Source organism: Rhinolophus sinicus, chromosome 18 (genome assembly GCF_057876585.1).
Source record: "Rhinolophus sinicus isolate RSI-liver-muscle chromosome 18, RSI-T2T, whole genome shotgun sequence".
Classification (NCBI taxonomy): Eukaryota; Metazoa; Chordata; class Mammalia; order Chiroptera; family Rhinolophidae; genus Rhinolophus; species Rhinolophus sinicus.
The window spans coordinates 115,280,647-115,307,154 of NC_142518.1; the positions used below are offsets into that span (position 1 = coordinate 115,280,647).

At 54.6% G+C, this 26,508-nt stretch overlaps 2 protein-coding genes and 1 long non-coding RNA gene across 8 annotated transcripts in view; all 3 read left to right on the forward strand.

Moving 5' to 3' along the window:
• Positions 1 to 231: 231 nt before the first annotated feature.
• Positions 232 to 8,937, forward strand: GDPD2 (glycerophosphodiester phosphodiesterase domain containing 2). Of its 2 annotated transcripts, XM_019747896.3 has the most exons (16): positions 232 to 410; positions 1,925 to 2,038; positions 2,288 to 2,391; positions 2,633 to 2,726; positions 2,886 to 2,945; positions 3,172 to 3,270; positions 3,408 to 3,501; positions 3,641 to 3,786; positions 3,895 to 3,977; positions 4,071 to 4,221; positions 5,503 to 5,724; positions 5,905 to 6,053; positions 7,591 to 7,738; positions 7,882 to 7,964; positions 8,177 to 8,205; positions 8,291 to 8,937. In XM_019747896.3, the coding sequence occupies exons 2-16, from the start codon at positions 1,934 to 1,936 to the stop codon at positions 8,341 to 8,343; spliced, it is 1,620 nt and encodes a 539-aa protein (XP_019603455.1). In that variant the 5' UTR covers positions 232 to 410; positions 1,925 to 1,933; the 3' UTR covers positions 8,344 to 8,937. The 2 variants fall into 2 exon arrangements, with proteins under 2 accessions (XP_019603455.1, XP_074179888.1); XM_074323787.2 differs by lacking the exon at positions 1,925 to 2,038 and having other exon boundaries at positions 269 to 410; positions 3,882 to 3,977; positions 8,291 to 8,484.
• An 866-nt stretch (positions 8,938 to 9,803) lies between these two features.
• Positions 9,804 to 14,718, forward strand: LOC148754704 (uncharacterized). Its single transcript, XR_016020036.1, has 4 exons — positions 9,804 to 10,019; positions 10,315 to 10,654; positions 11,065 to 11,147; positions 12,719 to 14,718. It is a non-coding gene; the product is annotated as an uncharacterized LOC148754704 (long non-coding RNA).
• A 3,327-nt stretch (positions 14,719 to 18,045) lies between these two features.
• Positions 18,046 to 26,508, forward strand: part of DLG3 (discs large MAGUK scaffold protein 3) — a 51,269-nt gene continuing 42,806 nt past the window's right edge. For 2 of the 5 annotated variants that reach the window (XM_019747989.3, XM_019747990.3), the window contains exons 1-8: positions 18,047 to 18,831; positions 21,983 to 22,033; positions 22,438 to 22,562; positions 22,851 to 23,020; positions 23,291 to 23,427; positions 23,765 to 23,909; positions 24,509 to 24,668; positions 26,266 to 26,422. In XM_019747989.3, coding sequence (XP_019603548.1) covers positions 18,475 to 18,831; positions 21,983 to 22,033; positions 22,438 to 22,562; positions 22,851 to 23,020; positions 23,291 to 23,427; positions 23,765 to 23,909; positions 24,509 to 24,668; positions 26,266 to 26,422 — 1,302 coding nt within the window. In that variant the 5' untranslated portion in view covers positions 18,047 to 18,474. Of the gene's footprint in view, positions 18,832 to 21,982; positions 22,034 to 22,437; positions 22,563 to 22,850; positions 23,021 to 23,290; positions 23,428 to 23,764; positions 23,910 to 24,508; positions 24,669 to 25,213; positions 25,369 to 26,265; positions 26,423 to 26,508 lie in introns of those variants that run through there. The other 3 variants (XM_074323228.2, XM_019747988.3, XM_019747994.3) reach the window with 3 other exon arrangements.

Here is a 26,508-nt window from a genome sequence, read left to right on the forward strand (position 1 = left end):
CCCCCAGCTTCCCGCCTGCCCTGTGCCCTGAGCCCTCGCCTCCCTGAGCCAGGACAAAGCCCCAGCAGTGACTGAGAGAGGAGCAGGAGGAGGGACAGAGGGATGGGGAGGGCTGCACAAAGGAATTCCTCACCCCAAGCCCCCTGACCGGCAGGCAGCGAGTAAAGACACAGATCTGCTCTCCCTCCCCCTTTCTCCCTCCCATCTTCCCACCCTGGCTGGGCACTGGCCAGAGAGCAGCAGCAGGCCTTCGGAGAGGACCCACTCAGCGTCCTGTAGGTGGCAACAGTGCCACCTGTTTGACCGGTGGGGCTGAGCCAAAGACTGGAAGAGGGAGGAGGCAGACAAGTCGGAGAAGAGCTGGGAAGCAGAGCAGTGCAGAGCAGAGAGCAGACTGCCGCTGAGAAAAGGTGTGAGGGAAGGCTGGGGGCTCCAGGCGGGGCGGGGGTTGGAGGCTGGCTCCCACCGGCTGGGATGGGGCCCAGAGACTGGGCTTTGCAGGCTGCTCAGAGCTGACCCCCATCCTCCAGACAGCTCCTGGAGGGAGGTGGGACTCTGGCAGGCAGTGCCTGGGGTCCAGGGACAGGAGCTGAGGGGAGGCGGGCGTGTGGACGGAGCCCAGGGCAGGCTACTGCAACCCAGTCCAGGGGGATGGGGGAGAAGCAGGGCCTCCCTGTGGAATGGCTTTCTCCTGGGAGGGGGCTTGGGGCAGGGAAAGGTTTAATTCCCTGAGTCCCCCGCCACTCCACGCCCTACCCTAACGTTTGCCAAAGCAAGCATAGGGTAAGGAGGGCAGTTTTGGGAGCAGCCACACCCTCCCTCCTTTCAGGGGCCCAGACACTGTGCACCCCACTAAAACTGCACAACCTTGGGAGAGCCCAGATGACAAGTGGTCGTGCCCCTTAGGACACACACGTGGGTGCATCCAGGGGCCTTTTACATACTCAAAGTCATCTGGAAGCCCATTTGTACTGCCAGCCAGTGGTGCACGCACATGTATAAATGCTGACACAGGTCGCACCCCCTCCTGTAGAATCACCATCATACACGCAGCTGAGTTTGGGGAACAGGAAGCCAGCTTGGTCAGTCCCAAAAGCACATGGCACTGGGACCTCTGCCCCAAGACAACCACCCCACACACACCTTTGCCCTGTATTTGTTGTACTTTCACCTAAGTGACCTCAGAGGGTGGGGCCCCTGAAAGGGAGAAGGTGGAGACTGGGTTCTTGGCTGGGGTGGGAGATGACTGGGTCAGAAGGGATAGGACTGGGGCAAGAGGGCTTGGCTTTTCCAGTTCTGTGCAGACGGGAACAGGGTCCCTGCAGAAGGTTGTGCCCCTCAAGTTTTCCTCTTCTTGGCCCTGCTCCCTGCCCCCTGGGAGGTGGAGACAAGATCTTTCAGTCAGCTTTGTGATGTGTGCGATCTCTGTATCCATAGCAACTTGCCAACTAGCTTGGCCTTCCTTTAGCCCCAGGTCAGAACTGGAACTTCTGCTTTAGGTTACTCCCGATTCCTGGGGTGGAAGGCTCCAGAAGGGGCTGCTAGAAGTGTGGCCAGATCTGCCTCGACTTGCTGAACTGAGTTTGCCCCACCCTGGGCATCTCCTCCTGAATCCCCACCCTGGGCAGGCACTCCATCCCCAGAGCTGGATGGGTGTGCATCCTGCCTGCAAAGAGGCTGGACCTCCCGCATGTCTCACTGACCATCCAGGTGTCCAGATTAAGGGGAAACAACGACCCTGGAGATTGTCCCCCTCTGCTCACCTTCTCATCCAGCCTGGCACGAGGGGCCTCCCTCGTGACTTCCGTTGCTGGGTAGCAGCCCGGACCTCCACTCCTCCCCTGGGCTCCCCACATATACTGGGAGGAAGGCTGTGATCTACCTCCTGCCAGGGTCCCTGATGGCCGAGTGTCCCTTCCCCCAGGCCCTCACCATGGCCGAATCCCCCGGCTGCTGCTCCACCTGGGCCCGCTGCCTCCACTGCCTGTATAGCTGCCACTGGAGGAAATGCCCCAAAGAGAGGATGCGAACCAGCAAGGTGGAGTAGGGATGGGGGGCCGGAAGTCCAAGGCAGAGGTCACTTGGAGGGGAGAAGGAGGCCACATGTGCTCAGAGGCAGCTGGGGGGAAGGGGCTTTCTCTTCCCAGGAAGAAAAGCCCCCTCTGATATGGAAACAGCTGCCTGCAGCAGCAGAGCAGCCCAGCGCCTGGCAGGAAAGCCCCTTGAGCTTGGGGACTCAGACCTGGAAGTGGGATCGGCTGTGAGCTTGTCTCCTGCCCCTTTGCAGTGCGACTGTGTCTGGTTTGGCCTGCTCTTCCTCACCTTCCTCTTCTCCCTGTGCTGGCTGTACATCGGGCTCATCCTCCTCAATGACCTGCACAACTTCAATGAGTGTGTCATGGACCCCTCTCGTCAGCAGACATGTCCTGGGACCCCTGGGTGCTCCGACATCCTCAGCCCTGGCCAGCTCTCCTGCCACCCCTCCTCCTTAGAAGTCTCCCCAGTCCTTGGAGCCCCTGGCCTCTTGGAGGGTTGTCCCTCACTCCCTTCTGGGCCCACCCACGCCACCTCCCCTCAGGCCACTGCTAACACCCCTTCCGGCTCTCCGACACCTCCCTCTCCCCTGCCCCAGATTCCTGTTCCGCCAGTGGGGACGCTGGATGGACTGGTCCCTGGCATTCCTGCTGGTCATCTCTCTCCTGGTCACATATGCATCCCTGCTATTGGTGGGTCCTGGGGCCACTGGCCTAACCCCCACCTCGGCCCTTCCTTCCGGCTCAGCCCTACCCCTTTGTTCTCACCGGACCACTGGGGGGGCAGGAGGAGGGAGGCGGCAACCTGGGAAGCCCGCCTGAGAGACCCCTGTTGGCGCCCTCTGTCCCCAGCTCCTGGCCTTACTCCTGCGGCTCTGTGGCCAGCCACTGCATCTGCACACCATCCACAAGGTAGAGTGGGACGGGGCAGGGCACGACGGGGGCCACTGGGTCCAGCACTATTCAGTGAGGTCACTATACTGTCCCCGGGCTCAAACTCAGGACCTGAACAAAAGCCAATCAATATTTGCTGAGGGAAAAAAGGAAGTGGAGGGGTCCGGGGAAGGCCATGGTCGTGTTTTCGTAGTGACGGGCAGCCCTGCTTGGCACACAAGGCCCCATTCACCCCGGCCCTTAGGTGCTGCTGCTCCTCGTTATGCTTCTTGTGGCCGCTGGCCTTGTGGGAGTGGACGTCCAATGGCGGCAGGAGTGGCGTAGCTTACGTCTGTCACTGCAGGTGAGTGGCCAACCCCAGGGCAGATCTTGCTCTCTGGTCCCCCAACACTGCAAGTAGCTCTGAGCTCCAAAGGTCCTCAGAGGACAAAAGCAGGGGCACCAGAGACAAGCGCCCTCCTCACCAGCTCTCGCCCACAGGCCACAGCCCCTTTCCTTCACATTGGAGCAGTTGCTGGCGTCACCCTTCTGGCCTGGCCTGTGGCTGATACCTTCTACCATATCCGCCGAAGAGGTGCCAACTCCACCCCACACCCTCGCTGGCCACTCATGCTCCTGCCGCCTGCCACCTGCTTTCCTGCACTGCTCTCCACTGCCTGCCCCCGGCGCTCGCCTATTGCCCTTTCTCCACAGCCTGTCCTCCACTCCCACAGGTCCCAAGATTCTGCTCCTGCTCCTATTTTTGGGAGTTGCCCTGGCCATCTACCTGGCCCCTCTGTGCATCTCTTCACCCTGTCTCATGGAACCCAGAGACTTACCCCCCAAGCCTGGGTTGGTGGGACACCGAGGGGCCCCCATGGTGAGTGTTGGGCAGAATCTTGGGGCGGGAAGGGTCTACAGCAGCCCGCCCGTGGGTTTGCTGGCTCCCACCCTTCCCTGCGACCTTGTCACCAGCTCCCTCCCACAGCTGGCCCCCGAGAACACCCTGATGTCCCTGCGGAAGACAGCCGAGTGTGGAGCTGCTGTGTTTGAGACCGACGTGATGGTCAGGTGAGGGAAGCTGGGCGCTGAGAGGCACAGAGGGCAGCTCTGGAAACAACGAGCACCCCAGAGCTCGGCCTCTGACAGCTCTTGTACCCTCAGCTCCGACGGGATCCCCTTCCTCATGCACGACGAGCACCTGAGCAGGACCACAGATGTGGCCTCTGTGTTCCCAGCCCGAATCACCGACCACAGCAGTGACTTCTCCTGGGCTGAACTGAAGAGACTCAATGCCGGAGCCTGGTTCCTGGAGGTGAGGACAGCCACGCAGGACAGAGTTCACTAGCTGATAAGCCTCTGCTGAACCCTGGGCAATAAGTCTATGGTCTCTGATGCCAGAATATGAAACCCAGTGCAACAGCAATGTTGTTAGTGGGTAGAAGTAGGAGAGAGGTCACCGTTTGGCGGGATGGGTGTGGGAGAGGATCAGGACTGGTTTCATGGGAGAGGACACAAGAGCAGGGCGCGTGGCACGGGGGACGGGGGTGGGGTCAAATGTGTGGGCGTAGCAGGAGGTGAGACTGGCGAGGGAGCCAGAGGCTTGGTCTCGGAGGGATACCTGTTCCTTGTCAAAAAGTAAAACATCAGAGAAATCATTTAAAAATTGAAAAGCCTCCCATAATCCAACCCCTCTGAGACATTCACTGTTAACAGCTGGGTCGATAGTCCATACAGACATCTGTGTACATACATGCATACATACGCACCCACACATACACCTACATGTGTGCACATATTCTTTTTCATTTTGCACATAGGAAAACTTCACGTATTCTTTTGCAGCTTCCTTTTTGCCCATTTAACTCTCTATCTAATGACACATCAGACTGTTAAGATCGAGGGATGTCTGGGTTTGAATCCTGGTTTCTCAACTTCCTAGCCGTGTGAGCCTGGGCAACACTCCTTAGGCTCCGGGTTTCATTCTCCTCATCTGTGAAATGGGAATAGTAACAGTACCTTGAAGGATTTGGGGAGGATTAAATAAATGGATACACATAAAGTATTTCTAACATCGCCTGGTACACAGTAAATAATATGTGTTAGGTAGCTCGCTTTCGCCATGTCAGTGATTAAGACAATTACAAGGGGAGGAGAGGACAGTGGCAGAGGTTTGCAATAGCCTCTAGGAGCGATGGGAGAGGTAGCCAATATCAAGAACAAGTGAAAGGATGGCTAAGCCTCCCTAGACGGAAAAACAGGACCACATGGTGTGCCCCGCCCACTAGGCATAAGCGATGTAGGTACAGCCACAAAGCTCCTGATGGATTGGGAGGAAACCGAGGGGTCAAAATCTCCGTGAAACCAAAGAGAAAGTATAATGGGAGAGGAAGTCAGGAAACTGCGAGGGTAGGAAGTCGGGGTCGCAGAGTAAAGTGTTAGAGGGTCTGAAAAAGGTCAGTTTGGAGAAAGAAAGAGCCTGGTTCAGACGTGGGCAGAAGCTGGACACCGAGTGGGGGCTGAGTAAAGATGGTGAGGATGGGGGAACGGCCTGCAGGCTTCTTCTGGTCCTGAAATAATTTCCCTGATCTTATAGAGGCGACCCTTCTGGGGAGCCAAGCGGCTGTCAGGCCGTGATCGGAAAGAAGCTGAGACTCAGACAGTACCAATGCTGGAAGAGCTACTGAAGGAAGCTGCAGTCCTGAACCTTTCTATCATGTTTGACTTACGCCGCCCCCCGCGAAACCACACATACTATGACACTTTTGTGAATCAGACCTTGGAGACTGTGCTGAGTTCAAGGGTGCCTCAAGCCATGGTGATGTTGCCAGGACCCCAAGTGCCCTCTGGCCCCTCGCCCCACCCCCCCACCCCCGCCTCCCCTAGGCCACGGTGATAGTCTTGTGCTGCCCCTGGCCCAGGGCCGCACCCCAGCTCGTATACCCCATTCTGTGGTCAAATCTTCCCCAGCTTCATGCTCATCCTCCCTGAACCACAGGTCCTTTGGCTCCCAGATGAAGATCGGGCTCATGTCCAAAAACGGGCACCCAGAATGCGTCAGATATATGGACAGCAGGGAGGCGACACAGCTGAGAGGCCCCAGTTTCTCAACCTCCCCTATCAAGACCTGCCACTATTGGATATCAAGTGAGTGCCAAAGGAAAGGAGCCGACGGGGTCACATGAGGCTTAATGATGGGGAAGAGCCAATGCAGGGAGGGTCAAGGCCATTCATTCATTCACTCATACGACAAATGTTTATCAAACACTTGCTATGTGTTAGGTACTATTTATTGCAGGCTTTGGACATACAAGTGAAAAAGACAGACAATAAACCACTGAACAAGATATGTGCATATTGGACACCAATAAGTGATATGAAGATGATAAAATGGGGAGATGCAATAGAGAAATTGGGGTTGGAAGTGAGGGGCTCTGCAAGGGCCACATTAGGAAGAGTGGTTAAACAGGTGGTGTCTGGGCTGAGACCTGACAGATCATGGGAGTCAACAGCCTGATGGGCGAAGGGGAGGCAAGGCTGGAGAGGTAGGCAGGGGCAAACTGGGCAGGACCTTGTAGGCTACGAGAAGGATTTTAGCTCTGACTCTACACCAAAGAGATGAATACCAGAGGATGGTTGCAGGTGTGAGCTGGGCCCCAGAAGCTGAGCCACCCAGTAAACAGGATGGACCGTAAATCATGCAGTTGCCAAGGTCACTTCTAATGTCCTCATGTCAGATAGAGAAAAACGGGCACTGAATGACAGCCCAGTTATCATAAATGTTTCAAGGACCTTTCCCCAAGTTGTCACCATAGAAGAAGGCACAACCTCGGGTTTGGCCTTCACCTTAGTCTTGTCCTGGTCAACAGCAACTGTTGATCACGTTTCCAAAAGACGTGACTTGGGAATGAATACAGTGACGATGAAATGGAGGCCCTGAAGGTCTAAGCCCTGAGATGATTGACCAAATGTACCAAGATGAAATGTGGCAGGGACAGATGTAAATACCTATACTTGAGGCCCAAAGGAAGCTCAGTTGCATACAGACGAGAGGACACACCAGCACCAGCAGGGATGTGTGAAAAAGGCCAGGGCTCTGATTGGAACAGTTTTACATAATGAAGAATGAGTCTTCGGTGGCACATGACATCGCCAAAACTAACCTGACCCCGGGCTGCCTTCACACAGGAACAGTGCCCAGAAGGCTACTCAGAGTTGCTCCAAGCCCACCCAAGTGTCATATGCACACGCAGACTCCACACTTCCAAAGGAACGTTGATAACTCGGAGTCAGGCCAGATTACAGGGGTTTGGAGGGTGAAGGGCGTGGTAAGTCAGGTTCTGAGCCCCAGTTGAAGAAATCCGGGCTGTGGGGCCCACAGAGGAGAAGACTCAGGGGGACGTGGTCACTGTTCCTCATACCTCTGAAGGGCTGTCATGGGAGATGAGGAGGTGAGGCACATTTGTGTGGCCCCAGACAGCAAAGCTAGGACCCACAGGTGGAATCCACCAGAAGACAGAATTCAGCCATGCAGAGAAAACCACTTAGTCAGGGGCTGCTATTGAAGGTACGACTGGTAGCGCCTGGGCCATGACACTGCAGCGTCAGGCACAGACGGGGGCTGCCTCGCAATCCTTGTACCCCACCATTCTGGATGCTCCCTGTTTCTACCCCACCTGCACAGGGGACTGCACCAGGACAACGTGTCGGTGAACCTATTTGTAGTGAACAAAGCCTGGCTCTTCTCCCTACTCTGGTGTGCAGGGGTGGATTCTGTCACCACCAACGACTGCCAGCTGCTACAGCAGATGCGGCACCCCGTCTGGCTTATTGTAAGGGCTCTGACACTCATCCCTCCTCCTTTTCGCCCATCCCTGCTGCTCCATAACCTGCCCCTCTCTTTACTTGTCCCCCCATATACTACCTTTGTGGTGGGGCTTTGGCCACTGATAGGGGCCTACTCCTACTCTCACAGCCGCCTCAAACCTACCTAATGATGTGGCTGGTCACGGACGGTGTCTCCATCCTGCTGCTTTTGTGGACTTTCCTCCTCCATGGGTGAGTGCTTTGTGCCCCCACTTCCTGGATCCTTATTTTCCCAGGGTCCTGGGGTGTGGGGGTTGGTCTGTTTTCTTCCTCTGAAATTTCTAGACCCTTCCTTGTACACCAAATTGGTTTGAACCCGGTAAAAGCAGTTTGGGGGAACCCAGGGTCAAAAGGTCGTGCTTGAAGCTGGCTGAATTAATAATGGGAAGCTTTCCTCCCTACAGGAGATGTGCTCAGGAGCGACAGAGAACTGGTAAGAACTTTCTCCCTTCGCCTCATTTTCTCCTCCTCTAGCCTTCCCCTTGCTCACCCCCAATGTGTCCCCGTCCCCTCTCCAGGCTTCGAAACAGCAGTGCTGCTGACCAGGATCAACAATTTCATCATGGAGTGAATACCCTGCCCTGGGCCCCCACCAGCACGGACCAACAGCAGGAAGAGGGAATGGCAGCGGTGGAATATTGGTGGGGATGGGGTGGGGTGATCTCTGCCAACAGGAAGTTTTAAACTATGGGTCCCTGTACCCAGATGATGGACACGCTGTCAGTTTCCATGTAAGCTGCTGCCCTTCCGGTTTTGACCGAGGTACTTGGAAAGGCAGTGAGTCATGAGCAGTTTCTCCCGAAATGAAAGTAGAACAGAGGAGATTTGCCAAGATAATGTTTCAGACTTGTAAGCACATATTCTTGTGTAGAAGGCACGGGTGTGACAGGGACAGGACAGGTTGGAACAGCGACTGAAGATGACAAAGCAGGCTTTCCTGAAGAACTAAGATGATGGAGACACTGAACTGACTCCATTCACTGTCACCCCTACCCCTGCAATTTAGCTGCTTTCCTGCCTAGGAGCTGGGGCCTCACCAGCCCATGTAGCCATGTAGTTCTGTGCTTACTTTACAGGTGGCTTTTTGCTAAGCACAGCCTTCTTCAAGGCAAGGTAGCTCATGTTTCTTGTTAATCCGTTTCTCAATGAAACTAATTCTCGCTTGGCCACAGTCTAATCTTTTCAGCGCTGGGGCTGGGCGGAGGATGCACCCTCCATCGAGGGTTGTACGTGACATGACATTGAGGGGTCGTCACGGGGAGGACCACTTGAGGCAATCAATGAAGGGCTGCAAGAGCGACGCGGGAGAGCCGCCGCCACAGGGGGCGGTCCGGGTGGCGGAGGCGCGCGGTGCAGAGTTGCGCTGCAGCTCCACCTGGTGGTCACCTGCCCCAAGAGGAGGGCGGCGCCGGTCCTCACCGTGATGGGTTTGCTGCTTGCCACCTGTTTCCCCTGCCAGTCGGGGATCTGTGTCCTTGACTCGGATCCTGAGGGCATGGTCCGATTTCTACAAGTTTCGCTTCTCTGGGCTGCGCACAGGGTCTGGTGCCCCAGCCCGCCTTCCCCTCGAAGAACAAGTTCCCAGTGTGTTTGCTGCTCGTGAGTCCCCGGGCTAAACAGCCCACATGACTAACGCGGAGATGTGGAGTCTGGTAGAACGGGGGAGGGGCTAAGGCAAAGACGGGGACATGAGGGGGCTCTGTGGCTGACTCTTCAGTCCCCTACCGCACCAACATTTGCCCCGATTCGTGCCTCCACGCGAAGGCAAATTGAACTGAAGCTCGGGCGAGGTCAGGAGGTTCCGGTCTCCATTCCATCCCTCTCGCCAGACTGGGACCTGGGGGGAGGCACTAGCACCCCGGGACAAGCCCCTGCTCGGTCTCAGGGCAGCCCCCGGGACTACAATTCCCAGGATGCTCCCGGTACCTCCGGTATGGCGATTGATGGAGGCGAGTTTGAATTTGCGTTCCCGTTCCTCCTCCTCCCGGATCCCGCCCCTTCCTCTCTCACCGCCCCGCCGCCGCCCTGCGCTGTCACACAGGCAGCCATCCGCACTGACACACAACTGACCTGCAGCTGGCGCCGGGGCCGGGTCTTCTCGACAGGTCTCCTTTACACACTGCCTTTTCAGGCTGCATTTCCTTAGTTTGGCCGGTTCCGGATCCTGCCCCTCCGTCAGGCCGACCGCCGGCCTCAGCTCTGGGGCGCCCAGCCTGTCAGGGACGGCCGGCTCTCACCTCTCAGCAGGTACCCCCTCTCCCTGGTCCTCTTTTCTGTCCCCTCCCAGTCGCGCAGCCTCCCAGCTCTGCAGCCTCTTCCGACCTAACCCTGACTACCTCCAGGGTCGCCACGTCCCCACGCCGCCTCCTCAACCGTCCAGTCCCAGGCTCTCAGCTGCAGTCCTCTGACCTCAGCTTCCAGACTCCCGGCCAGGCTGCCAGGACCCAGCCCTAGCCCCTAACCCCTTGCCCCCAGCCCCTAGCTCCCAGCCTTGGGTTCTCAGCCCTGAGCCTGCCACTGCAAATCCTTCCTCTCTTCCCAGGACTGGACAGCTACGGCGCGCTGAACCTCTGTGAGACCTTGCACTGGAGACTGAAGGGGACAAAAATTTGAGGGTGGGGGGCCAGGGGGAGCAGCTCATTGGGGTTCGGGTGCAGTTGCTCTCCCGTTATTTTTAGCTGCTGACTCACAGCTCCTGGCTTCCGAGTTTGGGGCTAGCAGACTGGGCTAGGGGCTATTAATAGAGCTGAGGCACAGTCCCGACCCAGTTGTTTGGAAGCACCGGAACAAGGAGCCTCCCCCTGCCATCATGCTCCGTGGAGGTGCTGTGGACTGGGGCAGTGGCTGCACCAGTATCTGTCTGCCTGCCAGTACCTTAGCGGGTATGTCTACCTTGCAAGTCTCGAGGGAAAGCCCACCATGAGACTCCTGGGCACAGCTCTCCACTAAACTTGCCATGTTTGGGGGACCTACCAGGATGAAGCTCCTGTTGTACTACCTAGGAGTGCACAGACGAGTCCCAGGCGGAGGGGTTACTGTGGCCATGGCCTTGGCCTGCCTAGACCAACTCATAGGCCAGAATGCTAGGAGGAGAAGCTGTGGGTTTCTGGTCCCCAAAGGCCCTCGAGAGGATGGGGTGTGCAGCATGGTTGGAACAGAGGGGGCGCTGAGTCAGGGATTTGCTGGCTCCAAACCAGACACAGCACTAGGAAGCTGCCTAATTCTGTGTTTACGACCCTCCCGTTCTTCTTTTTATTTTTTCCCTCTTGTTGGGCTCGGTTCCTACTCACAGGGGTCAACAGACCTCGGGATCTCTCCCTCCTCCATAGAGGAAATTAATTCAGAAAAGCCAGCGAGACACTTGTCTCCACCAAGGTAGGAATACTCCTTTATATATTGCCATTCCTATGGGGTATTTTTATTTTGATGATCTAAAGTAGGAGTTCCCTAATTTGTACATTGGGAATGGTGGGGAAATCTTAATACCTTACTGGACTAATCACCAAAATTATTCCCACCCACGCCCAATTTACTAGAATTCCCATTGACAAAGGATGCACACCCACAGCAATGTCTCCTACTTGCAAACCGGAAGCGACCCCGGTCTCCAGCTTCCAGGTGAAACCAGATGGCTTTGGGGCAAGGGTGATTGTTTCTCCACATACAAACACTGCACTCACCCAATGAAGCTCTACTTTCAAGAATGAGCCCAGATTATCAGATAGCAGCCTCATTGCACCAACACCATCAATTCACTGAGGGCGCCGGAGAGCCCGTGGATGGGATGAGAAGTGGTCTCTGCCTTCCTCCCAAATCCCTTCTGGTACTCCTCGGGTAGCCTCAGTCTGAGCAGGCCGCCCGGTTGCCTAGCAACTACAGTCGCCTGCCGGGGCATGGGTCTGCTTTCGATCTGTAGGGGGCGCCAGTCTCCCTGGAACCTCAGGCTCTAGCTGTTGGGAGCGGTTTCCAAGTGTCAAAGCATCTCAGTATTATCAAAGCCAACCCAGTCCAGTGGAGTGGGGAGAAGCTCACTGTGAATTTCAGGGGGTTTTACTCAGATTCATTAAAAATGAAAAGATGAGACAGAGAGAGAGAGAGAGAGAGAGAGAGAGAGAGAGAGAGAGAGAGAGAACCAACTAGTCAATGGGGATGGGGTGTGGGGAGGGCAATTTGACCCTCTCCATTCACTCCAGGCTTAGCAATGCTTATTCAACTCAATCAGACCAGTGCAGAGGGCCCAAGCTATATATAGGGGGCTTTTTTCCTGAGCCATTTTCAGTATGTAGGAAAAGAGTCTAGCACTCCATAATGACAAACTGCTGAGCATATAAAAGACTTTAAGCTCCTGGCTTACCAGCCTAGCCTAAACTTGGTCATGAAGGGAGATATTCATTCATTTGTTCATTCAACAATAATAACAAACCCTAACCCACTGTGTGCCAGGTAATATGTTAAATGTTTTACATTTAATCCTCATAAAAACGCTATGATTATTTCCATCTCACAGATAAAGAAACTGACGCTCAGAGAAGTAAAACAACATCCAGGGTCACACAACTAGTGACTCAGTTGGGTCTGATTGAGCAACCACTGTATGCCAGGGTCTGGGAATGTAGAAAACGACACTGCTCTCTTTTCTCTACCTAACGAACACCTAGTCAAAACTTTTCCATCCTCACCCCACAAGTAGAGTTGATAACTTGTTTTTCTATACACCCCTCTGAGTAGCACTTTTAACAGCTATTGTAATAATTTACTTCCATATTGCCATTTCTCTAACTCTGAGCACCTCGATAGCAGAATCTGTTTGCTATTCATCTCCACCTGGATATCGAACAGACATCTCGAAATCAGCATATCCAAACCTGAACACCCAATCGTTTCCCCCAAAGTGACCCCTCCCAAAGCTGTTCTCATCTCACTTAATGGCAATTTCATCTTTCCAGTTGCTCTGGCCAGAAGACCTTGGAACCACACCTCATGTCCAGTTCTTCATCAAATCCCATTGACTCTCTGTTCAAAATACATCCAGAATCCAACCATTTCTCATCACCTCCAGTGCTATGATCATGGTCCAAACCACCATCACCTGTCATCTGGGTCACTGCAGTAACCTCCTGAGTGCTCTCACTGTTTCTACTCTTGTCCTCTGTGGCCTATTCTCCACATAGAAGCCAGAGCCATCCTGCTAAACCCACGTCAGATCACGTCAGTTCTCTTCACAAAATCCTCCAATGGCTCCCCATCTCTTTTAGAGTAAAGCCAAAATCCTTAGAACAGCCTACAGGCCCTACACAATCTGGTCCCCTATGAAATCTCTGATCTCATCTCCTAATACTCTCCCCCTCCCTCCCTCTGTTCCAGCCACTTGGTCCTCCTTGCTCTTCCTTGAACAAGCCAAGTACACCCCTTCCCCAGGACCTTTGCACTGGCTGTTCCCTGGCTGGGTGTACTCTTCTGCATGGCTCACTTCCTCACCTCCCTGAAGTCTTTGCTCAAATGTCACTTCAGTGAGGCCTACCCTGATAAACATATTTGATTCTGATTTCCAGTTTACAGTAAATACAGGGTAAGAAGAATGAGCTAAATGACACCATTAGGGGTGAAAAAACAGACAAATCCAAAATGTAGGATATTCTACAAAACAACTGACTTGTACTCTTTAAAATGCCGATGTCATTAATTAAAGAGAGAGAGAGAGAGAGAGAGAGAGAGAGAGAGAGAGAGAGAGAGAGAGACTGACGTCTAGTTCTGAACCCAGGTGGAGTAGACATACTTCTCCCTATTCCTCCTGCTAAAACCCTGGGCATTATATATAAAACAAACATAAGACTCTGAAAGAAAGAGAAAATGGGGGTGGCCAGATGGCTCAGTTGTTTAGAGTGCGAGCTCTCACCAACAAGGTTGCCAGTTCACTTCCCCCATACATGGGATGGTGGCTGCACCCCTTGCAACTAAAGATTGAAAATGGTGACTGGACTTGGAACTAAGCTGCGCCCTCCACAACTAGATTGAAGGACAACAACTTGGAGCTGATGGGCTCTGGAGAAACACACTGTTCCCCAATATTCCCAATAAAATTTTAAAAAAAGAAAACGAAAACGGCAGACTGACTAGGAACTCCAGTGACCTGAACTCACGGTGGTGAGTTCCCTGCATTTTCTTGTTGTCTCCTATGTCCCAGACTGGGTTCCAGAAAAGTGAGCAGCCTGGAAATCCTGTGGGCACCAACCAAAAAAAGCCTCAATAAAAGCCTGCTCTCTCTAGCCAAAAGACCAGGAAATGGACAGCGTAGCCAGAGAGAAAACTGTTAGATAATAACCTCTCTACTGCAACCAAACATCACAGAAAAAACTGCAGCCCTACACACACCAGCAAAGGCCACGTAGAGATTCAGACTTTCATCAGGCTCCCCCATGTTCTCTGGGGTGGTGTCAGAGAAGGTCTAATAGGGAGCCTGGGCTTCCATCCCCACAAAGGAACAAGGCCTCCCCTCCCCACTGGGTGGTGTCAGAGTGCCAGAGGAGGCCTAGTGAGGAGTCAGGACTTTTACCTGCCCTCTCCCTCCTCCCTTCCCTCCCCTACTCCTTTATCACCCTCGCCCCCACCCATGGTCAGTGGAAGCCACTTGGGGATCAGGAAGGAGGCACCTCAACCTCTCCCAGCCAGGGAGGTGTCGGTGGAGAGCTGGAACTCCCACCCTGCCCAGCAGTAAGGAAGAACCCCCATTTGAGGTATCAACTGACAGGGAGGGGAGAACTTGAAGTTCTATCCCTATCTGGCAGTGGCCCTTCCACTGATGGCTACAGTGTCAGAAGAAGTCTACCAAAAACAAAGATTTAAATAAGTTCCAGAGTCTTATAATAGCCAAAAATGTCTAGGATGCAATAAAAAAATCACTCATCATATGAGGAACCAGGAGACTCTCAACTTGAATGAGAAATAATCAACAGATGCCAACAGCAAGATGACAGAGAGCTTTCAATGATCTGAAAAGGATTCTAAAGTGGTCAACATTAAAAAGAAAATGCTGCAGTGAGCAGTTACACACAAGGTTGAAAAAAATGGGAAAAAAATAGGAAGTCTTAGCAAAGAAATAGGAGATATCATGAAGAATCAAATAGAAATTTTAGGACAGATGAATGCAATAACCGAACTAAAAAACTCAGTGGATGGACTCACCAGCAGGGTGGAAGAGGACAGAGAAATTACCCAATCTGAATAGTGGGAAAATAGACTTAAAAAACAAACAAACAAACAACAACAACAAAAAAAACAGAGCCTCAGACATGTGGGACTATAACAAAAGACCTAACATTTGTGTCATCAAAGTCCCAGGAGAAGAGAAAGAGGGTAGGGATGAAAAAGTCCTCAAGAAACAATGGCTGAAAATCTCCCTAATTTGGCAAAAAACAAAAACCTACAGATTCAAGAAGCTGAAATTATCCCAAATAGGATAATTTCAAAGAAATCCAAGTCAAGACACATTACAATCACACATTTGAAAACAAGACAAACAGAAAATCTTGAAAGCAGCAAGAAAGAAACAACACCTTACCTACAGGGGAAAAACAATTCAAATATCAGTGGATTTCTCATCGGAAACCATGGAGGCCAGAAGGAAGTGGCACAATATATTTCAAGTGTTGAAAGAAAAGAACTGCCAACCTTGAATGCTATATCTAGTGAATATAGCCTTCGGAAATGAGAGGGAAATCAAGATATCCTCAAACAAAGGAAAGCTAAGAGAATATATTGCCAGCGGACCCACCCTAAAAAAAACGGTTAAAAGCAGTTTTCAAAACAGAAAGGAGCTATCAAAGTAGAAATCTTAGAACATCAGGAGGGAAGAAATAATAGAATGAGTTAAAATGTAAGCACATAGACTTTCCTTTTCCTCTTGAGCTGTCTAAATTATGTTTGAGGGTTGAAGCAATAAGTATAACACCATTGATGTGGAGTTCAATATATGTAGAGGAAATATTGAAGACAATCGTACTATAAATGGAACAAAGGAAAGAGACTTAAAGGGAGGTATCTTTCCTCAACCTGATGAAATGACACAAGCAGATCTTGGTGGTGATAAACTGGTTCTGTATCTTGATTGCAATGTTTGTTACAGAAATCTCCATATGTGGTAAAATGGCATAGTACTATACACACATCGAACCGATGTCAATTTCCTGATTTTGATATTGTATGATAATTATGGAAGATTCACTCGTTGAGGGACGCTGGGTGAAGGGTATACAGGCCCTCTCTGTACTATCTATGCAACTTCCTTGTAAATCTATAATTATTTTTAAATAAAAAAGTATTTTTTTAAGATTGAGGCTCCTTAGGTTAAAAGTGGCTAAAGACACAAATGTAATATGAGAACCTTGATAGTTTGTGATGTTAAAAAATATAAAAGGCAAGTTGGGGGGAATTTGAATATAGAACTGGACATTAGATGATATTAGGTGATATGAAATATTGCTTATTTTCTTTGATGTCATAATAATATTGTGGTTATGTAGGAGAATGTCTTCATTCCAACAAGATGCATGCTGAAGTATTTAGAGAAGTGAAATGAAATCTGGAACTTACATTTGAATGGTTCAGAAAGACGTGTAGGTCGATCGATAGAGCAAATATAACAAGACATTTACCAGTTGTTGACTCTACTTTTCCTTTTTTTCCGCAGCACGTCTCATCATATATACTGTGTGATTCATTTATTTATTGTGCTCAGTTTTGTCTGTGTTCTCTCACTAGAATGTAAGCTCCCCAAGGGCAGGAATTTGTTGTGTTTTGTTCTGTTTTCTGCAATATCCCCAAATCCTAGAACAGTGTCTGGCACATAACAGGTGCTCAATGAATGTTTGTTGAATTAAGAATGAATTTCTGTATTCCTAGGACCTAGGTCAAGGTCTTGCACAGAGTAGGTATGCAATGATTGTTGAACTGAAGGGAGATCTAAGTTCTGTTGTACTGAAGTGGTTCAGAGCATGGACTCTGGAGGCAAATGGCCAGGATTTGCATCCTGATTCTGTCACCTCCTGCTGTGGTACCCAGCTGTGTTAACAGCTCTGAGCCTCGATTTCTCATTGGTAAAATTAGGATAATAATAGTGGCACCTTGGTAGGGTTTTTGTCTGCATGCGAAGCATTTATGACTTTGTAAATACTCAATAATTGGTAGCTGATGTCAAAACAAGGACAGCAAAACTCATAGAAACAGAGGAAACTGATGGTTACCAGAAGGGAGGGGGTTGGGGGGCTGGGTGGAAAAGGTGAAGGGATTAAGAAGTACAAATTGGTAGTTACAAAGTAGTCATGGGGACGTAAAGTACAGCATAGGGAACATAGTCAATGATGTTGTAATAAGTATGTTTGGTGCCAGGTGGGTACTAATCGGGGGGATCACTTCGTAGTCATAAATGTCTAACCACTATGCTGTACACGTGAAACCAATATAATATTGTATGTCAACTGTAGTTGGAAAAAAAAAAGAAGAGCAAAAAGATAGAATCCTCCCAGCATGCCATCGTCCTTCCATCCCCCAACAGGCTGAGCCAGGAGCAGCTAAGGGGATGTCCTTGGGCAAGTATTCCCAAGTTCTTCTGCAGACCCCGGGAATGGTTCCTCTTCCTTCAGACCTCTTCCTGCCTTTTTCCTCCTGCCCTGGTCTGTCTTTCCTCTTGGCATCCTGAAGCACTTTCCTTCAACCTAACTATGCAGGAGTGGGGCTGGCGGGAGACAGGAGTCTGTGGGCCAGGGACCAGAGCTTAGAGCTTTCCTTCCCTCCGGTCCTAGGCTTCAGTCCTTCACTGGTGATGGAAGCAGGTCCAGTGGGAGGCTGCCAGCATTTCAGGGCCTAGAGGTTGAGAGAACAATAGTCCTGAGGAGGGGGCCCCGACAGGAGAGCAGCCTCGTAAGCCGCCCTCTTCCCTTATCCCCTGTTAGGAGAGAGCACTTCCCCAATGTCCCTTCGTCCGTTGTGCTGCCTCAAATCTTTACTTCTGGTGGCCCCAGCTCAGAGCACGCCAGGGGACCCACTGAGCGCCCCCTGCAACTCCCTCTGGGAAGTGGGGTGGGGTGGAGTGGGCGGAGGATGCGCTGAAATTGGGGATATGAGGACACGAGATTGGGGACAGAGTTCATGCGTGGCCCAAGTCCCATGCCCCCGCCCTAGGGTCAGCGGTACCTCAGCCATCTGGGGGGTTGGGGCTGAGCCTGAGGATCCACTGCCCCTGTTCCTTTAAGGAGCCGCTGTTTAGCATTCCTACCGCTGCCGCTGCCGCTGCCCGACTCTGCACGCTGATTGGCTGGAATCAACTGAGACGGGAGCCAGGGAGAGATGCTCTTGACTCCACTCAGATCCATCCTGGGGACCAGTGCAGGAGCGGTCCTCGCAGCACCCATCCTCTACCCAGACTCCCGCTTCTTGTTTGCCGCTGGGCCTCGGCCCAGAAGCCATTACGGGCGACACGGAGCCGCCAGTGCTGGAGGGGGAGCCGTGGGTGCGGGGCAGCGTTGGGGCAGAGGCCCCAGGACGCCCGCCCGGCCCCAGGCCCCGGTCCGCCCGGGCGCCCCCACGGGTCCCCCCCCCTTCCTGGTCCGAGCAGTGTGAGTGTGCCCGGGAGCCCGGCGGCGGCGGCGGCGGCGGCGGCGTGGAAAGCGGCGTGGGCTGGGGGGTCCGGGCCGCGGGGGGCAGTGCTATGCACAAGCACCAGCACTGCTGTAAGTGCCCCGAGTGCTACGAGGTGACCCGCCTGGCCGCCTTGCGGCGCCTGGAGCCTCCCGGCTACGGGGATTGGCAGGTGCCCGACCCCTACGGGCCAGGTGGAGGCAATGGAGCCAGCACAGTTTATGGGGGCTACAGCTCGCAGACCCTGCCCTCGCAGGCGGGGGCCACCCCTACCCCCCGCACCAAGGCCAAGCTCATCCCCACCGGCCGCGATGTGGGGCCAGTGCCCCCTAAGCCAGTCCCGGGCAAGAGCACCCCCAAACTCAACGGCAGCGGCCCCAGTTGGTGGCCAGAGTGCACCTGTACCAACCGAGACTGGTATGAGCAGGTATGGATCAGCGGAGCTGGGGGGGGGGGCGTTGGGGCAACCCCAAGGGGCTGGGGAGTGGGGGCCGAGAGGCCTGGGGTGCAGTAGGGCTTCCTGGGGCTGCAAGCCGGACCAGGAGAGGCGGTGGGAAATGTGTGCTTCCTTGTGTGTGTCTGTTTAGGGGTCTCCATTTGGAGGGGATTGGGAGGAGCTGTGTGTGTCAAGGGGTGAAGGTATGGCGGAGGGGCACATTTTCCTGTGCGGGGGAATTGGGTTTGTCTCAGTGTGGGGGTTTAGCAGTGTCTCTGTGTCTGGCAGGGGGCGGGAGGTTCTGCGGGGGCTGTGTGTGGTGTGTCTCCACGGCAGGGGAGGAGGGGGCACGGTGTTCTGCGTAGGGGGACGTGTGCGTTGAGGTGTGTGGAGGAAGGCAATGGTGCTCCTTTGAATCTATGTGGAGCCCATGTGCCAGGCTCCCTCTCGAGCGTCCTCCCTCCCTGCTAGGAGTCCCTCTCCGTCCCAGTCCCTTTGTGTGTGAATGGGCACATGGACGTGTGAGGCCGTGTCTCTGAAGGTGGAGGTGTCTCTGTGTGCCTGTGTGTGTGGCTCCATGTATGTGTGTGAGCATGTGCCTCTGTGTGTGTGTGAGTGTGTGGTGTCCCTGGTTAGAGGCGCTTGACAGGCAACAGAGGGGAGGGGGAGGAGGAGAGAGACACGTCCCAAGCAAGGCTGAGAGGCTGAGGACGGACTCTTTTGTCCAAGCAGCTCTGAAGTGTGTGTGTGCTGGGGGGGGGGTGTGCTGAAGCCAGCTTCCTCGCTCCAGAGCAGGCATGGTGCCCTGGTGCAGGGACTGGCCCCAGTGGGGCATGTGCCCCTTGGGTCCCCCCAGATGTGGAAGAGCTTGCCCCCCCAGGCCTGACTTGGCACAGCTTGGGAACCCCTGGGTGCTGGGCACAACTCTGGCTTCCACTCCCAGCCTAAACTGCCAGCTTAGAAAATGGAAGAAGCATCTGTGGGAGAAGCAGCAAAATGGAGGCTGGGCCGGCAGAGCCAGGTCCCTGGCACGCATGGCGGAGGGCCTGTCTGGTTATTCAGCTCTGCAGCACCCAGGGTAGGGGGAGAGAAGGAGGCTTTGCTGTTGAGGGCAGGTGCTGATGGCCCCAAGCTGGTGGCCATTCTGGCTGCCTCTGTCCTCCTCTGGGGATAGAATGTGCTCTCACTCAGAAGCAAAGGTGAGGACTTCCTGCAGAGAGGGGTCCTGGGTTCTGGTCTTCTGTCTATCTACACTGACTGCATCCCGTGTCCCTTGCCTTGGCCCCTTGCCCTCTGCAGCGAGTCCCCGTGTCTCCTTTTCCTCTCTATCATGGGGCACTACCCTTGCAAACATTCTCTCATGCTTGTCCTGCTCAACTGAGAGATGAGTGACAGTTCCAAGGCTGGACCAGTTGGCCAAGGTTTGTCTGCCAGGGCTGATCACTGGATGGCTCCTGGTCCTGGGAGCAGGGTCCCTGAGGGGGGCAGTGGGAGGGTGGACCAGTGGCAGCTGGATCCTCTGGATGTCAGTGGTAGTGGGCTTGAAGCATGGCTTATCACATGTGGGCACACATGGTACCCCAGATGCATGCAAGAGCTGCATGAGTGTCCTTTTGCCTGTTTCTTTCACATGGTATTTCAGGCAGCTGAGTCGGTTTGGGGACTCTGAAGAGTCATCAGTTCTTCCTCCTGGGATCAGGGACCAGAGTGGGGCTGCAGCTGGAGTCCTCCCCCCAACTCCTAGGGCTGCACGGCATGAAGTTCCGTGACCAGACCCAGGAAAGGTGGAGGCATGACTAGCCAGCCCTCTCCCCCTCTCCACCTTTCTGCTTCTGGAAGCCAAAGCTGTGTGGGAGGAGGAAAGCAGAGCAGGGCATTTGGAGGAGCCCTCATCCTGGATTCCCAGCTCTGCTCTTCAAAGGAGACCGGGGGTCAGGAAAGGGGCAACTCAGCCAGAGAAAGATGCGGGATGGGTGCCAGGTCACCTGGGGAGAGAGGCAGGAGGGCTTCTCCATTGGCGGGGATGATGAGAGTGGGAGTCAAGGAGCATGTGCTACTTGTCTGTCCAGAAGTATGACAATGGCCACAAGTATATCTTGTCTGGGAGGCCACCTCTGTGGGCTGGTTGGACTAACCCTGTGTTCTGACCCCTTCCCTTGCATCTCCTCCCATGGCTACTAGATGTTGAAGGCCATGGACTCTGCTGCCCGTCAGTCCACGGGCATCAGCTCCTCCCTCGTGGGGAATCTTGGCCACTCTGCTCCTATCCCACCCCTGGCTTGGCCTCTGACACCTAGCCAACCAGATCCTACCCTGGCCCTTTCCGCTGGGAAACATGGAGGGTTCAGGATCAAATGCCCCTTGGTAGAAAATGGATTAGGTCTTTGACTCCTTCTGACCGTATGAAGAATTGGGCTTGTGGGGACACAGAAGGAGCTGTAGAATGAGGGTTCGTGAGGTATTCTGAAGGGGGAAGCTTGCCTTTTGCCCAGGAGCTCTGCTGGGGAAGGGGATGGGTGGCCAAACATCAGTAGCCTTGGCAGCTTGCTTTAATCAAAAGAGCACCTGGAGATCTAGGGTCTAGCCCCTGCTCTGCCAGTAACTCCAAGTGTGCCCTTAGCACAACCTGTGTCCTCTCTGGCCTCAGTGTCACCATGTATCGCAAGAGAGGTTGGACAAGATGGTGTCTGCTGTCTTTCTTGCTCTGACATGGTGGGAGTCTGTGGTTCAGAAGGGGAGCCAGTCCCTGTCCAGGTCCTGGGTGCCCACATGGATGCTGGGTGTGCTGTGGCTTTCCAGCCAGGTTCTATTTATGCCATCCCCCTCAGGCCAGCCCTGCACCCCTTCTAGTCAACCCCAAGGCCCTGGAGCCCAGCCTCTCTATGAGTGCTCCACTGGCTGGCTCAGTCTCAGACAATTGATGTGAGCGAAACGAGCAGTTGGGTTTTGGAGTGATATGGCTGGAAGCAAGGGGAGAGGATGGCCTCCTAGGGGTCATCTTGTCCCCGTCTGTGGCCATGAGGTGTCCTGGGGTCCATTTGAGTTCTCCTAGTCCGTGGGAGTCGGGGAGGAGCAGGCTGACCGGGGGCAGATGGCTGGGAGGACAGGAGGTACTTAGGGAGCTGCTTGTGTCTTTCCCCAGGTCAATGGCAGTGATGGCATGTTCAAGTACGAGGAGATAGTTCTTGAGCGGGTGAGTCAGCCAGTGGGACAGGATGAAAGGGGAGGGGAGGGGCTGAGCCAGGAGAGGGGAGGGCCCTGAACCTCTAAGACTGGGGGGGGGAACCTGCATTGAAAGCATGGGGAAACAGCAGCCCTCAGAGGCCACATCACTGCCTCAATCAATCAAGCGACTATAACAAATATTAATTGACCTTGCTCACTGAGGCCTGGGGAATTGGGGAGGGGATGGCTTTGCTGAGGCCTCTGCACCAGAATGGTCAGCACTGGCTGGGAAGCCACCAGGTTTCTGACAAATGTGCCCCGGCCAGCCTGCCTGATGTGGCCCCTTCTGAGGGGCAGGGGCAGTGGGGCGCCACGAAGCCTCCCCTGTGCCCTCTGGATGAGCAGACTGTGCCCCTCCACCCGTTTCTGCAGGGCAATTCTGGCCTGGGCTTCAGTATCGCAGGTGGCATCGACAACCCCCACGTCCCTGATGACCCTGGCATCTTCATTACCAAGATCATTCCTGGTGGGGCAGCTGCCATGGATGGGAGGCTGGGGTGAGGTGGCCTGGAAGCAGGGCAGGGTATAGCAGGGGCAGGGTGGCCATGAGGGAAGGGGGGGTGACTGGCAGGATGACCCTTCCATTCAGTCATGGAAGGAGGGAGGGAGGGAGGGAGGAGGAAGAAGAGGGAGGAGAAGGGAGGGAAGGAGGAGGAGGGAGGGAGAGAGGGAGGAGGGAAAGGGAGGAGGATGGAAGGAGGAGGAAGGGAGGGCGGGAGGGGGAGCATGGCGGAAAGGTGGAGGGGTGGCAGGGCAGCCGTCATGCCTCTGGGCTTCCCCCACAGGGTGAATGACTGTGTGCTTCGGGTGAACGAGGTGGACGTGTCAGAGGTGGTGCACAGCCGGGCTGTGGAGGCGCTGAAGGAGGCGGGCCCTGTGGTGCGGTTGGTGGTGCGGCGGCGACAGCCCCCACCCGAGACCATCATGGAAGTCAACCTGCTCAAAGGGCCCAAAGGTACGCTGTCTGGGTTCCTGTGCTCTGGCTGGAGGCCCCTGGTTGGCCTGTACGTAATGGAAGGGAATGGCCACAGTCCTTGCCTGACTGCCCGGTCCAGCTCACAGCCTTCATTCTTGACTTTGGGAAGGCAGCCTGGTGTTTGGGATCCTTGGGGGGAACTCCCATGGGGAAGTGGATTGGCTGTGGGCAGGGAGTTGGGTTTAAGATTGACCTAGCACTATCACTTCTCCTGTGGCCCTCTGCTGCTCTCCACTGGTCCCCACCCAGGCCTGGGTTTCAGCATTGCTGGGGGCATTGGCAACCAGCACATCCCAGGGGACAACAGCATCTACATCACCAAGATCATTGACGGGGGTGCTGCTCAGAAGGATGGCCGCCTACAGATCGGGGACCGGCTGCTGGCGGTGAGACAGTCTTCACGGGGATGCCCAAATGGTCAGGCAGGGACGGGGAGCACCAGCAGCTTCTCATCCACCCGAACCTCACTCAGGGACTAGGCAGCATGGGGACTTTCCAGAGCATCATGGCGGTCGGGGAACCCAGATGCCAAGGCCCTGGTTCTTTTCACGGCTGCGAGTCCCTGACCCCCGCTACCCCCACTTCTGGCTTCCCCGCTCCTCGCAGCAGTAGCATACTAGGCCTCTGTGAGAGGCTGCTGAATTTCACTGAAAGGGCACCTCCCAGGGGCCGAGACAGCCCTGCCTTCTGCCAGGCGCTAGCCCCAGGCCTCTCCTCTTCCAGGTCAACAACACCAATCTGCAGGACGTGCGGCACGAGGAAGCGGTGGCGTCGCTGAAGAACACCTCTGACATGGTCTATCTGAAGGTGGCCAAGCCAGGCAGCCTTCATCTCAACGACATGTACGCACCCCCTGACTACGCCAGCAGTACGTACCCGCCTACCCTGTCCCCTGCCTGACGGCCCTGCGCCCTGCTTCCTGGGGGAAGAAGTGCATCCCCCTTGGTAAGGTAGAGAGACAGCACAGGACTGTGGCTCCGGAGGACTGAGGCCCCACCCAGCTCTGTCCCTTCTAGCTGGTGCCCTTGGACAAGTCCCTGTCCCCTGTCCTTAGTTTCCTCTTTGGCAAAAAGGAGATAATGGTGTATGTGCTGCCTTCCTCGTGGGCCTGCTGCAAGGATCAAATGATATCATGGACGGACGAGAAAGCCCTTGGAAAACTGTATTAGGCTACAGAGATGTGAGGGGTTATTATTAGTTACACCTCTAGTCATGCCTTTCTTTGTAGACTGCCTTGACTTCAGCTCTTTCTAAGACTCACAGGAGTGCGCCCGCCCGTCCGGAATTCAGAAAGGGACTGTGGAGGAGGAACCTTGGGGGGTGGGGTGGGGACAAGAGGCCTGAGGAATCAGCACCCCTTGGGCTCTGTTGCATCTGAGGTGGGATGTGAGGGACAGTCCTTGGGGAGGGGGGAGGGGACCGACGGGGACTGCTCTCTGAAATTCTCTCCTCCTTTTTGCCTTGCAGCTTTTACTGCCTTGGCTGACAACCACATAAGCCATAATTCCAGCCTGGGTTATCTCGGGGCTGTGGAGAGCAAGGTCAGTTACCCTGCTCCTCCTCAGGTGCCCCCTGCCCGCTACTCTCCCATCCCCAGGCACATGCTGGCAGAGGAGGACTTCACCAGGTAAGACCCCTGCCCCTCCATCCTATCTAGGGGTGGGGAGGAGAGGAAGCCATGGCTGGCTGGCCACAGTCCGAGTGCTTGCCACAGGGTAAAGAAGAGGATAGGGCCGTCATGCCCCTGACTTTGGGCTCTGAGACCCTCCCTCAGTCCTTGGGGTCCTAGGGACAGACGGAGGTGAGTGCAGGGACAAGTTCCACCATCAGGGGGAGCGCCAAGTATGTGGCCCTGATGGGAAAGTGCAGAGAAGGGGTGGGGTGGGGTGGAGCAATGAGGGGCTGAGAGGTGGAGGCTGCGGGGAGCCACTTGCAGCCCCCTCCACGGCAATCGTTCCAAATTAGAGAAGAAAGCCGTTCAGCCAGTGGGGTTGGCTGCACGGGGGAGGCTGGTGGGCCGGGTGCCCTAGTAGGGACCTGCTCCGCCCCACTCTGGCGCGGCTGCTGTGGAACTGGTCGGGCCGGCCGGGGTTCCGGGGGACAGGTTAGCTGTGGGGTGGGGCCTGGTAGGCTGCTGGGCTGGCTGCAGTGGGGCCGGAAGGGTAGGCAGACAGGGAGAGAGCCACTGGAGCCATGGAGAGGACACGCAAGTTCTCAGGCTCCGGCTTGACCCTGGGCCTGGGCTCGGCCTCAGCCTCGGCCTGGAGGAGGGCTTCACAGAGGTGGGCCTGGCCGCTCCGTTCCCTGCGGCCTGGAGGGGATGCCAGGTAGGAGGAGACAGGGCTTCGAGCAAGAGCATCGAGACTCTGGGAGGGAGCCTCATGCCCCAGACCCGGAGCGAGGGAGGAAGAGTCTTGGACTTGGGGCTCTTTTGATGAAAGATGCTTAAAGTGAAGGTGGAGGGCCCCGAAAGTGTGCTGGAACTCTGGGTGTTTGGATATACCGAGAGGCTGTTGCCCTCACCTGATGACACTGACCATTTACGGAGGGATTTCTTAGACGTAGTTACTTGTAGTCCAAGTTTCCATGCGTTTGCTCCCTTTCTTCAGATGGGCCCCTCAGCCCTTTTTGGGGACCCGGGAGTTCTTTATCTCTGTCCCCCACATCACCTAGCAAGGGTACAGAGTGGTAGCAGGTGACTGCATCTGTTGTTGAGGGAGGTCGGAGGGGAGGTTGGGGGGTGGAATGTTGAGATGGCAGAGGAGCATGTGGAAGTGAGTGTGCACGTTTCGTGGATGGCGAGTGCAAGCAAGACCAGGATGACTCTACCGCTCCTAACTGGTTCCCCTTTTGTGGCCCAGGGTCCAGTCACACAGCTTGGTAGGATAGGAGAATGTGGGGAGGAAGATCACCAGTGAGTGAGCTCTGAGATATGGTCTCCAGAGCCCAGGGTAGGGGTTTGTTGACCTGAGAGAGTAGGGGACTGTCTGCTGGGGAGGTGACTCCAAGCCCTCAGGAATAAGGGAGGGAAGAGGAACTGAAACTTGGCACCTGGCAGAAAACAGCAGCCAAGCAGGTTCCAGGAGAGAAATGGGAGGAACAGGGTATCATACGTAGGGACCCAAGTCCTTCTACAGTGATACGGGACTTGATCCAGGCCGGCCGCCATAGGGACAACAGTTAATATTGACCTTGTCCTGACCCTTCTACTACTTTCCCACCAGAGAGCCCCGCAAGATCATCCTGCATAAAGGCTCCACAGGCCTGGGCTTCAACATTGTGGGAGGAGAGGATGGAGAAGGCATTTTTGTCTCCTTCATCCTGGCAGGAGGCCCAGCTGACCTGAGTGGGGAGCTGCGCAGGGGAGACCGGATCTTATCGGTGAGGAGACAAAGACGAGGTGGGAGGATGGGAGCTGTGCCAGTGTAAAAGGGAGAAGGGGAGACCTTGCTTTCTCCAAGAAATGC

What these genes read in the sequence shown, in the direction of transcription:
- GDPD2 (XM_019747896.3), top strand. Translation starts at nt 1,934, where the DNA reads ATGGCCGAATCCCCCGGCTGCTGCTCCACCTGGGCCCGCTGCCTCCAC. An exon ending in GAGACCGACGTGATGGTCAG is followed by an intron (nt 3,978 to 4,070) that starts GTGAGGGAAGCT and finishes TTGTACCCTCAG; the next exon opens with CTCCGACGGGATCCCCTTCC. An exon ending in CTGCCACTATTGGATATCAA is followed by an intron (nt 6,054 to 7,590) that starts GTGAGTGCCAAA and finishes CCACCTGCACAG; the next exon opens with GGGACTGCACCAGGACAACG.